Below are 14,064 nucleotides of genomic sequence, written 5' to 3' on the forward strand. Positions count from 1 at the left end.
AATGGTTTTAACATTTAACGTAGCCAAATTCATTCCCATTCATAATTTTTATCCTTAGTGTATGTGTGCCTACACAGGCATGCATGTCTGTGTGGAATGAAATTATTCCTCACACAGATGCATAAAGATTTCACCCTACATTTACTTCTATTGTTTTTAAAACACATTCTTTTTTTAAAAAAATTGAGGTATAGTTGATTTACAATATTGTTTTAGTTTCAATTGTACAGCAAAATGATTCAGTTTTATATATATATATTTCAGATTATTTTCCACTAGAGCTTATTACAAGATATTGAATATAATTCCCTGTGCTATATAGTAAGTCTTTGTTGCTTATCTGTTTTATGTATAGTAAGTAGTGTGTATCTGTTAATCCCATACCCCTATCTGTCCCCCTCGCAAGCTTTGGTAACGGTAAGTTTCTGTGAGCCTGTTTCTGTTTTGTGTATATACATTCGTATTTTTTTAGATTCCACACGTAGGTGATTTCACATAATATTTGGCTTTCTCTGTCTGACTGACTTCACTATAGTACTCTCTAGGTCCATCCATGTTGCTGAAAATGGCAATATTTCATTCTTTTTAATGGCTGAGTAATATTTCATTATACACACACATCTTCTTAAGCCAACTGTCTGTTGATGGGCACTTGGGTTGTTTCCATGTCTTGGCTATTGTAAATAGTGCTGCTGTGAACACCAGGGTGCACATATCTCCTCAAATTAGTTTTTGCTTTTTCCGGATATATATCCAGGAGTGGGATTGCTGGATCATATGGCAGCTCTATTTTTACTTTTTTAAGGAAACTTCATACTGTTTTCCATAGTGGCTGCACCAATTTATATCCTCACCAACAGTGTACGAGGGTTTCCTTTTCTCCACACCCTCTCCAGCATTTATTATTGTTTGTAGACTTTTTGATGACAGCCATTTTGACTGGTATGAGGTGATACCTCATTATGGTTTTAATTTGCATTTCTCTAATAATTAGTGAGTTGAGCATCTTTTCATATGCCTGTTGGCCATCTGTATATCTTCATCATAATAATTACTGAAAATCATCAGATACCCAGTGTTCAAGTTTCCCCAATTATCTCTATTTTTTTTTTTCTGGAGTTAGTTTATTTGAACTGCATCCAAACAAGGCCTAGACACTGCATTTGAATGATATGTCTTGTAAGTCTTTTTCATCTCTTTTTTCCTTCTTTCAATGTATATATCCAATAAACTGGTGTTTGTCCTGTAAAGTTCTCTACATGCTGGGACTTGAAGATTGTATGTACCTGGTGTCACTTGACATGTTCCTCTGTCATTGGATTTCCTATACACTGATATCTGGAGGCTTGATTTGATTTAGGTTTTTTTTTTCCCCAAGGATATTTTATAATTTCTAGTTCTTCCTAAACTGAAGAGTATTAACCTAAGATAATATTTTGTATGTAAACAAAAGTTAAGAAGCTCATTTAATTTCTATTAACTACACTTAAAAGACAAAGAATAAAAACTATATACCACCAAAAGGTAATATTAAGTTAAAAAAAATCTTAAATAATTGAAAATCGAATAATCATGTATTTTATCAAGTCAACTAAATATTTTTCTGAGTTTCATAAATAAGACCCTGTCTACATTGAACCACATATTATCTATTTACATTTAGTCCAATCATAATTTTATATCATTTTGTTGAAGTTATTTCTTTAAATAATTTGTTACTACTCTAAATGTTAGATGTACATTTGAAAGTTATTTTATTGCTTTAACATTAGGCTGCCAAAACATTTTACAAAAACATTAATTAGAATAAATTTTTTGTACTTTGCCTTACCATGTTACAGAGTCCCTCGTGAACTGTACAATCTAATGTACCAAACTTAAGCTGACCGTAAAGATGCTTTGATGCTTTTCGTAACTCTGGCAATAAAGCTCGACATGGTGGACACCACTATGAAAGAAAAAATATTCATAAGCACTGAGCCAAATGAAACAAAAAAACACACACCATTTTTACAAGCAAATGCTAAGTAAGACAAACCATACTTAGTTACAAATCTTATGCATTTATATTCTCAGTCCTTGGAGGGGAGGGGCAAGTATATCAGCCTTTCTTAGAAGTAATATGTGACAGAGGCCAAACTGAGTAACATGATTCTAATATTCATGGTTCAAGGCTACCCAGAAAATTTTTTTGGCTGTGACAAGAGAAAATGACAATATCGAAATCTGACAGATAAACATAACTTACAGGGGCAAAAAAATCAACTAGCCATGGTTCTTTGTCATTGGCAGGAAAATTCTGAGGTCCCAGTGTGGTAACATGAGAATTAACACTTTCTTTGGCAAAGGCAAGTATATCATAAAGAATCTTCTTTCCTTTGAAACAGAGAAAGAGAAAAATTAAAATCTACATTGTCTTTTTATCCATAGAAACATTTCAAAGCTTTTGTACTTGAAATATTAAAGAGAAGATAAACTTACTAACAAATTGATTTTGTTGAGGTTTTAGTGTTCTGTATACTATATACACATAGGTTTGCTCTGCCAGGAGAAACCTTTCCTTTACTCTGTTTCTTAGAGGATCAGATAAAATGTCAAGATCTCTTTGAAAAGTTCCTTCATCCTCAGAGGCAGAATAATTTCCTTGCAGTGTTGAGTTCTTTTTGCTTACCTGAACTACTGTTATAGCCTCTTAAATCTGTTTCTTCAACCTAGACTTCTCTTATGAATTCAAAACCTGTATTACCAACTGCCCAGTGGAAATATTTACCTGGATGTCATATAAACATTTTAAACAAAATATATCCAAATTGAAGTTGAGCTATTTTCCCCTAAACTTGCTCCTTTTCTCACCTTCCCTACCTTGGCAATGGCATAATCATCCACTAGGTGCCTAAATAAGATTTCCCAGAGTTATTCTTGCCTTCTTTCTTTGCCCTTGTATCATAGCTCCATCTCTTACCATCTCCAACCCCAATTTAGGCTACTGCCTAAATTTAGTCTGACCTACTGAAATAACCAAGCTGGTCTTTCTGTTCTGCCTTCCTTAACTAATTCATTTTCTACATTGCTACCACAGGCAAGTTAAAAAAAAACATTCATCTGATCATGTTGTCCCCTTGCTTAAAGACCACTGCCTAAAGAATATACTCCTTGGCTTGGCAAATAATAGCTTTCTTAGGACCAGCACATAGTCCATTTTCCCATGTGCCCTCTGATTTATTCACTCGATAGTCAATATGAAGTCAAGCACATATTATGTGTCAGGTCCTGTTTTAAATGCCATAGTGCATGCAAAATTAAAAAAGATACAGACCTTCTCCTTAAGGAGTTCACAGGCCAGTAGAAGAGAGAGAGAGAGATTTTCATAAATATTTAAATAGAGTGATAAATGACACCACATTCTCCTGCTTTTTTCTCACTCTTTAGCTGCTGCTGCTTGAATTGCTTCATGAATTCTATCTTTGACAGTCCCTTAAAAGTGACCCATAGAGCCCTGATTTTGTCTCTCTATGCACTTTTGACAAGCTCATACTCACCCAAGGCTTCAATTACCATTGATATGATGATCATTTGTATCTACAGTTTTAGCCCAAACTCTTCTCCTAAGGACCAGGCCTATATTCAACTGTGAACTGGGGGTGTCTACTCCGTGGCACCTCCTCCCCCAGTGTTCTCTTCCTCACAGAATGGTGCAATCAGTCACTCACAGTTGCCAATTCACCAAGTCAGAAGCTTGGGTTTCCTTTTCTTATTCCCCTACATCTAAACACAATCACTGGGGCTTCCCTGGTGGCACAGTGGTTGAGAATCCGCCTCCCAATGCAGGGGACACAGGTTCGATCCCTGGTCCAGGAAGATCCCACATGCTGCGGAGCAACTAAGCCCGTGCGCCACAACTACTGAGCCTGCGCTCTGGAGCCCGCGAGCCACAACTACTGAAGCCTGCACGCCCTAGAGCCGGTGCTCCACAACAAGAGAAGCCACTGTAATGAGAAGCCCGCGCACTGCAATGAAGAGTAGTCCCCGCTCACTGCAACTAGAGAAAGCCCGTGCATAGCAACGAAGACCCAATGCAGCCAAAAAAGACACATACACACACACACAAAAAACAAAAAATCCCCCCAAAAACCCCCACAATCATCAAGTTATACTGATTTTGTATTCTTGGTATTTAAAAACTCTGTCCACTTCTTTTCATCCACATTACCACTATTTAGATAAGGTAGCCATCTCCTCTTACATAAATGACTGCATCAGACTTCTACCTGCTCTCCCTTCATCCAATTTTTGTTTCTATCCATTCTAGGCAGCCAGTCGCCTTTCTAAAATGTAGAACTAGTTAAATCATATCTCTGCTTAAATCCACGAATCCCTCTGCTTTGCCTCCAGGATAGAGTCCAAATTACTTTACCTGACAGAGGAAACACAGAATTTGGACCCCTGGTGCCCTCTCAAGCCTCAAGTCTCATTCCTTTCCACACTCAACATTCCAGTTATCCTGAAATTCTTGCTTTCTAAGAATGAATGAGGTACCCTTTTATTTCAGAGTCCATGAATACATTTGATGGTTCCTGGGCTTGGAATGTGTTTAACACCTCTTTATTTGTATAACCACTACTTCTACTTTAGATCTCAATGAAGAGCTTGCTTTCTCTAACCTCAGAAAATTATTCCATCTATATGTTCTGCCTAAGTGCAACCCATACTTATCTCTTATGGTAGTCAGTCTCCAAGATAGCCCCCAATGATCCCTACCTCAGGTACTCATACCATTGCTGTACCAGCGTTGGTGTATGTGACCAATAGGATATGGTGGATGTGACGGTTTATATTATCTGAGATCAGATTATCACTGCTTCTGTGTGTGAGTGTGTGTGTGTCTCTCTCTCTCTCTGATAATTCATTCTGAGAGAAGTAAGTAGCTGTACAGAGAGTCCCACCTGGTAAGGAACTGAGGCCTCCTGACTATGCCATGAGTCAGCTTAGAACCAAATCTGCCAGCCTCAGTCTAACCTTCAGATGACTGTAGTCCTTACCCACCCTGACTGCAACCTCATGAGAAAACCTGAGCCAGACCACTCAGCTAAGCTGTTCTCAGATTCCTGAACACCAGAAACTGTGTGAGTTAATAAATGTTTGTTGTTTTAAGCTGCTAAGTTTTGGGGTAATTTATTACTCAGACATAGATAATACTCCTCACTTCAGACATTTTAAAAGTTGCCCATCTACTTGTCTGTTTTCTCTACTAGTTCATAATGTTCATAATAAACACCTATTTAAATCCAATACTCAATACCTATTTAAATCCAAAGAAATAATACAAGTTATGCTATAAAGTTAGTGACAACATACGAAAGGAAGTACTTGGGTATTCACGGTATATTACAGGGAGAAAATGCTTTATGCAAAGTTTTGAAGGGTGACTTGGAGTTTGCTAAATATTTTGAGGGGCAAGAAGAAATGACTACAATGCAGGAGGAAGAAAAAAATCTTGTGTAAAGGCACAGGAGTGAAAGAACATATTTTCAGTGATCCACAAGTAGCGGAGCTAAGATTATTGGGAGGGGTAGAGAGGTAGGAGATGAGGCAGAGGAAGATGAGGCAGAGGCAGATAGTGAATGTACCCTATTAATTTAACAATTATTTACTGAGCTACTATGCACCAGCATCCTAGGTGCTGGAAGTACAGTGGTGAGCAAGACAGACAAAGTCATTGCTCCTATGCTAAGGAATCTGAAGTTTATTCTAAAAGAGATCAGGAGATTCAAGGCAAAAAAGTGACACGTGAATGTTCTAGGTATTCCAGGGTAATAAATCTGCAAATAAAACAAGTAATTAATTGTAAAGAGAAAATGCTATGAGACAATTATATTGGAGAATATTAAAGAAGATGAAGGAGATAATGGACCTGAAATAAGGCAGCGAGGGGGAATCTATGAGAAATATTTCAGAGGTGAAAAAGAACAGAACTCCATTATTAAAACTTGGGTCATTTCCAGCACTTTCAGGAGGTGGCATAGTTTAGCGTGGCTATAAGCCTACGCTTTGGAGTCAGACACATTTGGATACAAAATCTACCTTGACCAATTACTAGTTGTCATGGGCAAGTTACTTTATCTTTCTGAGCCTCAGTTTTCTCCCTTGCTGGGTTGTTGTGAAGATAAAAATGGATATGCACAATATGCAAATTCTTTTAGAAAAACATCTGATTTATAAAAGATACTGAATAAACAGTAGTTACTGTTAAGTTTATCTTGTCAAGTCTTTGCTCACAGAATTCCTTCAGTCTACAGGGCCTCACTTGTTTTTCTCTTATTTGCTTTGGGAAATTGAGTATTCAAATGTCATTTTAATTCAAAGATCACCTCCTGACCTATACTATGCAAAAGTCTCTTTATTTTATCTTATAATTTATACATAATGACTATTACAATGTTTTTCATATTTTCTTATAACTCTCCCTCCTCTCACCCACCACTAGATGATATTTTAAGCTTCTTGAGAGCAGAGTCCATGTCTTATAATTTTGCATTCCTAACACCTAGAAGACTGCTTGTCATGTAACAGGCATAGTTATCAATATCTGTTATTTACTGACTGTGTTACAGTCAGTAGTTTATGTCTCTCTTTTGCTACATTTGACCTTTTTCAGGACAGGGACAATGTTGTGTTCCAAACCCTAGGAACTGGAACTGTACTTTCATGATGCAGGGCTAAAGTCCCAAACAAGGTGAAATGCAGAAATATAAATTCAAGAGAGATAACAAAGCAGTTAATGGAGATATCTGGTCATCCAGTGTTTGAAAAATCCAAAACAATGTCTAGAAATTGCCCATAATGATTGAGATGCTACATTTGGCACACTGAAATGGAAACTAGATGTTTCTTATTTTTGTCAACAAGACAAACCCTGAAATTACTTACTAGCCTGACAAGTCATCAGAGCCCTTGCTGAAACAGTGATCAAAATATTGGGGAGAAAAAATGGATTTATTTTAAAGAGTAAAGAAGATAAAACAACTATATTTAATTCAAAATATCTTTCCCCACAAGAAACAAATTTACTAATAAATGAGAGCAAAGTTATTTTTCATAATCATGTCCATATAAAACAAGGTTAAAAAGTAGAATTAAGAATTACTATTTGAAAATCTAGAAATTTTTATCACTTTTTCCCTTCTTACCGTGATGAATTTCAAATTCCTTAGTTCCTTGTCCTTTAAATACTGCTAGACATGGCTGAAAAACATAGAGATTACTACAGATGTCTGGTGCAGAGGAACAGTCAAACTTGCCAACCTAAAGTATAAAGAGAAGGTTTAATCCGTTGAAAATAAAATCTTACCCATTCAGTTAAATATTCATAAGGATACTCCAAAAATTACATTGCTATAACAACACAGCTTCTAAACAGAAGTTAATGGACCATGAAAGTAAGAGACAGAAATCATTAATTTACATTTAACACTGAAACTATATTTAGTTATAAAAAAAAAATGCCTCCTAGAGATTTCAAAAACCTGAGAGGAAATTTCCAAGAAAATATTGAGTTGTTTAGAAACCCACCCTTCTAAAAATGTAGAGAATATTTATATAATCTTGGGGTGGGAGAAAGAGAGAATGTCTTAAGAGAGACCCTACAAGCAGAAATAATAAAGAAAAAGGTTCACATTTTCATACGGTATGGGAAAAAAACCCAGTGGGCAAATGATAAACCAAAAAAAATATTTGTAGCATTTAAGACAAAGGATCTATTAAGAAATAAAAAGATGAACATCCTATCAGGAAAAAGAAAATGGGCCAGAGACATACATGGATAATAAAGTAGAAAGCAAATAAATGAAAATGAGTATTATTAACAAATCACTTTTGGCCTATCAGAACAGTGCTAATTATAAAGAATGATAATACCAGGGCTGGCACTGGTATAGAGAAATGGTCACTTACATGCTGTCAGTAAGAATATAAACTGAAATAAACTTTCTGGAAGACTCTGGTAATGAGGATAAAAAACTTTGAAGAAAATATATAACCTTGGTTCAAAAAATTCCTCATACTGCATTTTTGCAGTATATCTTTTTGATATAAAAATGGAAACAAAGTCACCAGTAAAAGAGGATTTGTCTAACAATAATGATGTAACCATACAGTGAAATACTGCTTGGTCTTTAGGATGATGACCGATACATTTACATATACATACACATATACACATATATATTACACTGGTATGTGGAAAAATTTATATCACTAAATGGAAAATTTTACAAAAGAGAATTTAGTGAATCTAATTTGATTAAAAAGCATACATATAAATTTACATGTGTGTCTATTACAATGGCCATTACAATATGCATATATGTGCACACACATACATATGCCCACACTTAAAAAGCTTGAAAGGTTATTATAACAGTAAATTCTTAGTAGGTTTATTAACAGTGGAGAAAATGTGGATAATTTTTAGGCATTCTACTGTAATTCATTTTTGTGCTTATTTATATATCTTAATTTAAAATAATGAATATGAAATTACTTACATAAAGAAATAAGAATTTAAAAAAGGGAAAGATATCCTATTCTATAGTATGCATTCCAGAAAAACTATCATACGGATTTATCACACAACAACTACCCAAGAGAAATGAAGGTTAACCTTTTTCGGATATCATTTTAACTTTTAATAGAAAAAAGAAAATGCAACAGAAGAACAAAGGCATTTAGGGGTTTCTTAACCTAGAATTTCAAATACACATTTTTATGTTATTTAAAACATTAACTTTATGTACTAAATTAAGAAGAAAGCACATAAGCAGAAGGCTAGGCAGAATACACTTTTCTTACTTGAATATGTTCATTTTTAAGTAGAGTTTTTAGTTTCTTCAACTCAGGATCATTTGAATTTTCATTTTTTCCAAAATGAAAAAATAAGAGCCACCGATGATGAGCCAAACGATCCTTAAAAGTGATTAAAGAAGAAAGTGATAAAGGAAAAGAAACATCAGAGATGGGAAATCCTAAGAGTTCTATCAATAATTTCTATTTCTTTGACTTAATTTTAACTATCCTACCCATTACTTCAAAATATTGTCTAAAATTCAGACCCAGTCATATTCTTATTTTGTAGTTTATTTGGAATAATGCTATATAAATCAATTATATAATATTACACAAAGAAAAGAGTCATTAAATCATAAAATCTTAAAGACGATGACTGTGCCAGGAAAAAGTATCATTTCAACAACACAGAGCCAAAAAGCTGAAAGGTGGGGAAGTCAGATTTCTTCAGGTTTAACAAAAAGTTTGGTAGGGATATAGACTTAGAACACTCTGGGATCAAAAAGTAGAAAAAAATAACTGATTCTACTACAAACTGAATATTTCTAAAGTTGCTTCTTAATTCTCAGTGAACAATACAGATAGTTCTGTAAGTGAGAACAAAGAGTTCCAAATTAGATCCAAAGTTGCTTTGTGATCAAAATCTTGCCTTTTCTGGTGCACCTCCTGCGGCCTACCTTCAGGACTAGTTAGGTTTCCAAAACTACAGATCCACACTGAAGCTGCAACGCCAGCAACCCTGGCATTAGAGTTCAACCTAGAACCAACTGATATATATATAAATCCTTTGAAACTGCTACTTCTTCTCCAAAATGAATAAAACAAATGCTGATTTTAAAATGTTAAGATCTGAAATGTTACCAACATTTAATACTATTTATTATTAAAAAAAATATTACCTCTAGTGTGTTTGCCGAAAGTAGTTCAAAATCTGGAAGGTTATGCATTATTTCCAAATATATTTCTTTAGCATCCAATGAATTAAGAAACTAGAATAAGAGAATCATATTGTAATCTTTTTAATCAACGTTCACTTATTTTAGTGTCTTAGTTTTTCAGTTTTCAGAGAAAGAACTTTTAAGGGAAAAAATCATAGAAGTTACACAGTTTTTAAGCTAATTATCCTAAATGTTGTCCTTTTCCAAAAAAAAAAAAGACAGTATATCATATTGTGGCAATTATTAAACTGGGTTGTTTCTTTAAAAAATAGTGATGTAAAATATATTTCATTATTAGGTGTTTCATTACCTGGAATTTTCTATTAACTGTGCGGCATATTCTATGATAATCCTCAAAATAACCTGGAGTGACCTCTGGCTCACTGGGAAAAATCTATGGTATGTTCAATTTAATTTTAATGCTAACATGTTTTACAGAATGCCAATGCTTTACGAATTCTTTAAAAATTGTTAAAACACTAGAATATTTGGTGATCTAAGATGCTTCATACCCCAATCAATAATTAATAGGAATTAAGAAAAACTTATTATTGGAAAACTGGAATGGACTTTGTCTATTATAGAGATTTTTAGAAATAATGTGCCAAAACCAAACCACTTAGGAGTTTTACAGAGTAAAATGTATATATATAAGAGATATATTTTAAATTAAATATATTTTAGATCTAGGTCTCTTACTTAAAACAAAACAACTGAAATAGACACATCTCGATTCTAACAAACCTTCTTTATTTCTGTCCATATTTTATCCTCAGCCTATTTTTCTCATAGAACTCTCTTTGCTCTTCTAATTCTCATGGAAGCAGCTGCTATTACAAAGAGTGCAGCAATAGTTACATCAAGAAAATTTATACAGGGGTTGATGAAACAGTTTATTGTATATCTTTAATTATAATAAACTATTTGTTTGAAATTCATATATTACTTGAAAGATCTAAAACTCCATTAAAAACTTGTAGGAACTACCACTGTATTCACAGTTTACTTGTGTTCGACATGAGAATAATCAATAGAAACAATGTCTATAACATAAGAACAGAAAACTCAGATTTTCAGCTTAAAAAAAATCTATAGCATATTCTCAAAAATCTATGAAATAACTTGTTACCAAAGGGCTTAAAAGGCCAAAACAGAGGACTTTCATGTCTCAGTACTATAAGCTCATTCACTTTAGTCACATTCATGAAGATTTTACTAAAAATACTCCCATAGCAGCTTATATAAATATGTAAGTTATAAATCCAGTAGAACCTCCTTATAAACCTGTTTGTTTTAGAGTAAAATTTGGCAGTTACATCTAGAAGGGTACTGTCCAGCCTCTGAATTTCACCTGCCAGACATATTTAGCTGGCATAGTGTTTTACATTTTTTAAAACTTGAATGCTTTTAGGAGGGACAGGGACTTTTAATTTGTCACTCTGTGTTGTCACATTTCTAATATCACTCATTTATATTTCCTAAGATCATATACGAGCTTGCTGTTTTATATCAAAAAGCCCAAAGACCTCACTGAAATATGAGATTGTAGTACTGAAGGCAGGAGCCTATATTAAGTGATGGCCAGGGTACAGGCAATCCTCATGAGCTAATGGCACAGTGTAAATAAACCCAACTTTTCTGGGCATTCTGGCAATATGAATTGAATTTAAAATTGCTGCAGCCATCTCATTCTGAACAGGTAACGGAAGAAGCGCACAAAGGTGAACAAGATAGTCATTACAACACTGCTTACAATCATGAAAAAGTAGTAACAAATATCTATCAAGAGAGGACTGATTAAACTCAGTATGTTACATTTAGTCAATGGATTACTATTCAGGAATTGTTGATGTATTTTTGATTGATGTGTATATTTATAGGAATTATTGTATATACTACTATTCAGGGACACACACACACACAATATAAGGCACATAAGTAGGCACTATATATAGTACTTATGTGCCAGATATTCTTCTAGGCATTTGGGATACATCAATGGAAAATCCAAACTTAAAATTTACTGCAGAAGAAAAATAATGAAAGAGTAAATAAATAAGTAAATTACAGTGTATGTTATAAGGGGATAAGTGCAATGGAGGTGGATTATGGAAAGATTTTAAAGACAGAGCCACAGATTTCCCTGATGAATACGGTATAGGTTATATGGTATGAGAAAAAGAGGGGTCAAGAATGACTCCCAAAGTGTTTGGCCTTAATGATAAAAGATGAAGTTTTCATCAACTGAGATGGGGAAAAACTGGGTACAGCAGACGTATGGGGAAATATGAGGAGTTTAGTTACAGATCTAAGTTCAAGACATCAATTAATATCCCAGGGGAAATACTGCATGGGCTGGAGAATATCCATGTCTGGGCCAAAGACAAAACTGGTGAGTTGTCTGCATGAAGTCATAATTGTATGTACATATAGGTAGAGACCTGGAAGGGTATGTACCAAGATTTGATGGTGCTTGCCTATGGGTGATTTAATTTTAATGAACTTTGTATCTTTCTTTATACATTTATATACCAAATATGAATTTCTGTAATGAATATGTGTAATCTTGTCAATACCAAAAAAGGAAAAATTAAAATACAGAAAAGAAAACTAAAGGTAGTCTGTCTTATATCAGTCTTTTTTTCTTTGTGGGTTCTCTAGGGACCTATCCGATATCCCAGTATTTGTCTCAGCTCCTTGACAACTATCTTGAACCTCAGTTTCCTCATTTATAAAATTAGGAATGTGAACCACACCAGCAGTTGCCAAACTGAGCTTACACCAGAATCAAACAGGGTGCTTTAAAAAAACAGATACCAGGTTCCATCTAAACCTACCAATTATCTATATTTTAACATTAATGGAAACCAATAAATATTCATTTAACCTAAGAATGTATTCCATACCTTTGGGTTTTTAAAACTGTAATGGTTTATGCCAGTTTAAAAATAATCCTTATAGCTTAACTTTATAAACTGAAGTATTAAACAGAATCCCAGAAATATTTGTTCTAAATAATTAAGTGTCCTATAATCAGATGATATAAACTGGTTCATTGTTTTGCTCATTGTTTACAAAATGATGTATTTGAATACGTGTGTGTGTAAAGAAATTAAAGTGATTCATACCAAAATACCACTTTTCTCTTTGTTATTTAAAGTGGCTCCAGGAGGAAAATATGCAGTAGTACTTGTTGTAATGTCCAAACTTTTACAAAGGTTGTCCTGGGTGGCACAGTCCATCCATCCTACATTAACAAGACCATCCTAAAATGGAAAAAAACAAAAAATCGTGTTGTAAGTGGAAGAAAAAGTTAAAAGGATTTACATTTAGCAAAAACACAACTTTTCTACTATTAATTAAACTTTTAAAAAGAACACTAAAAAAATGATGCAGATTTGAATAACATGATTAATAAATTTAATCTAATATATATAAAAATTACACCTTACATAGGAAACATTTTCAAGCACACACAGAACATTAACAATCTTCGTAAGTGGCAAACTCCCAACCCATAAGGCAGCTTCAATAGTGTTAAAGTATCAACAACACACAGATGGCACTCCCTGACCATAACATGATGAGAGCTAAATAAGTAAAATAACAAAACGACAAAAAATAAAGTTTAGAAATGACAAAAACACTAATATATAACTTTCTGGTTAAAGAGGAACTCTAATGGAATACTTAGGAGTGAATGATAATGAAAGCACCACATGTTAAAATGTATTGAACACAGCTAATTAATTAGAAAGAAACTTATAGCTATGAATACATTTATCAGAAAACAAGCAAGATTACGAATAAGTGAGATAAATGTTTAAGAAACCACCAAAGAAAATATTTGGAATCAGTTTTTAAATGTGTTTCTTAACATGGTGATACAATTTTACAAAGTAATTGATGCTTACCAACATCCCACTTAACCTGAGACGTGTCTGTGAAGTCAAACAATCTGGTGGGGGAAAAAAAAAACTTATGAGGCAATTTCAGCTTAAGTCTGTACTTTCATTTGCTGTTCCCCCAAACCATCATGTTGATTCTTAGGCAATTAATTGGGCTGTGCTGGTAAATACTGAGACTTTTATTTACTAGGTAGACATAGAGGTCAATGTCTCATTCTTCTCCCTCCCCCTGTCCCCTTTTCTCTCCCTACCCCTCCCTTCCCTCTCCTTAGTCTTTTATTCTCTCCCCTTAGTTTCTCAGGATTTCCAGCTAAAGAAAAAAGAAGGAATTCCCTTTCAAGTACCTCTTTAGGATCTTATTCTCAAATGTCTCCTCC

General features: G+C 34.1%; 1 protein-coding gene across 4 annotated transcripts in view; it reads right to left on the reverse strand.

The window, feature by feature from the left end:
• The window catches only part of DNAJC10 (DnaJ heat shock protein family (Hsp40) member C10), a 57,346-nt gene that overhangs the window by 14,209 nt on the left and 29,073 nt on the right, over positions 1–14,064 (reverse strand). For 2 of the 4 annotated variants that reach the window (XM_082397521.1, XM_082397520.1), the window contains 7 exons: positions 13,694–13,737; positions 12,908–13,045; positions 9,741–9,830; positions 8,848–8,961; positions 7,188–7,302; positions 2,249–2,376; positions 1,832–1,948 (listed from right to left, as the gene is read on the reverse strand). In XM_082397521.1, coding sequence (XP_082253647.1) covers positions 1,832–1,948; positions 2,249–2,376; positions 7,188–7,302; positions 8,848–8,961; positions 9,741–9,830; positions 12,908–13,045; positions 13,694–13,737 — 746 coding nt within the window. The remainder of the gene's footprint in view (positions 1–1,831; positions 1,949–2,248; positions 2,377–7,187; positions 7,303–8,847; positions 8,962–9,740; positions 9,831–12,907; positions 13,046–13,693; positions 13,738–14,064) is intronic. The other 2 variants (XM_082397522.1, XM_082397523.1) reach the window with 2 other exon arrangements.

Source organism: Balaenoptera borealis, assembly GCF_965194805.1.
Source record: "Balaenoptera borealis genome assembly, chromosome: 6".
Classification (NCBI taxonomy): Eukaryota; Metazoa; Chordata; class Mammalia; order Artiodactyla; family Balaenopteridae; genus Balaenoptera; species Balaenoptera borealis.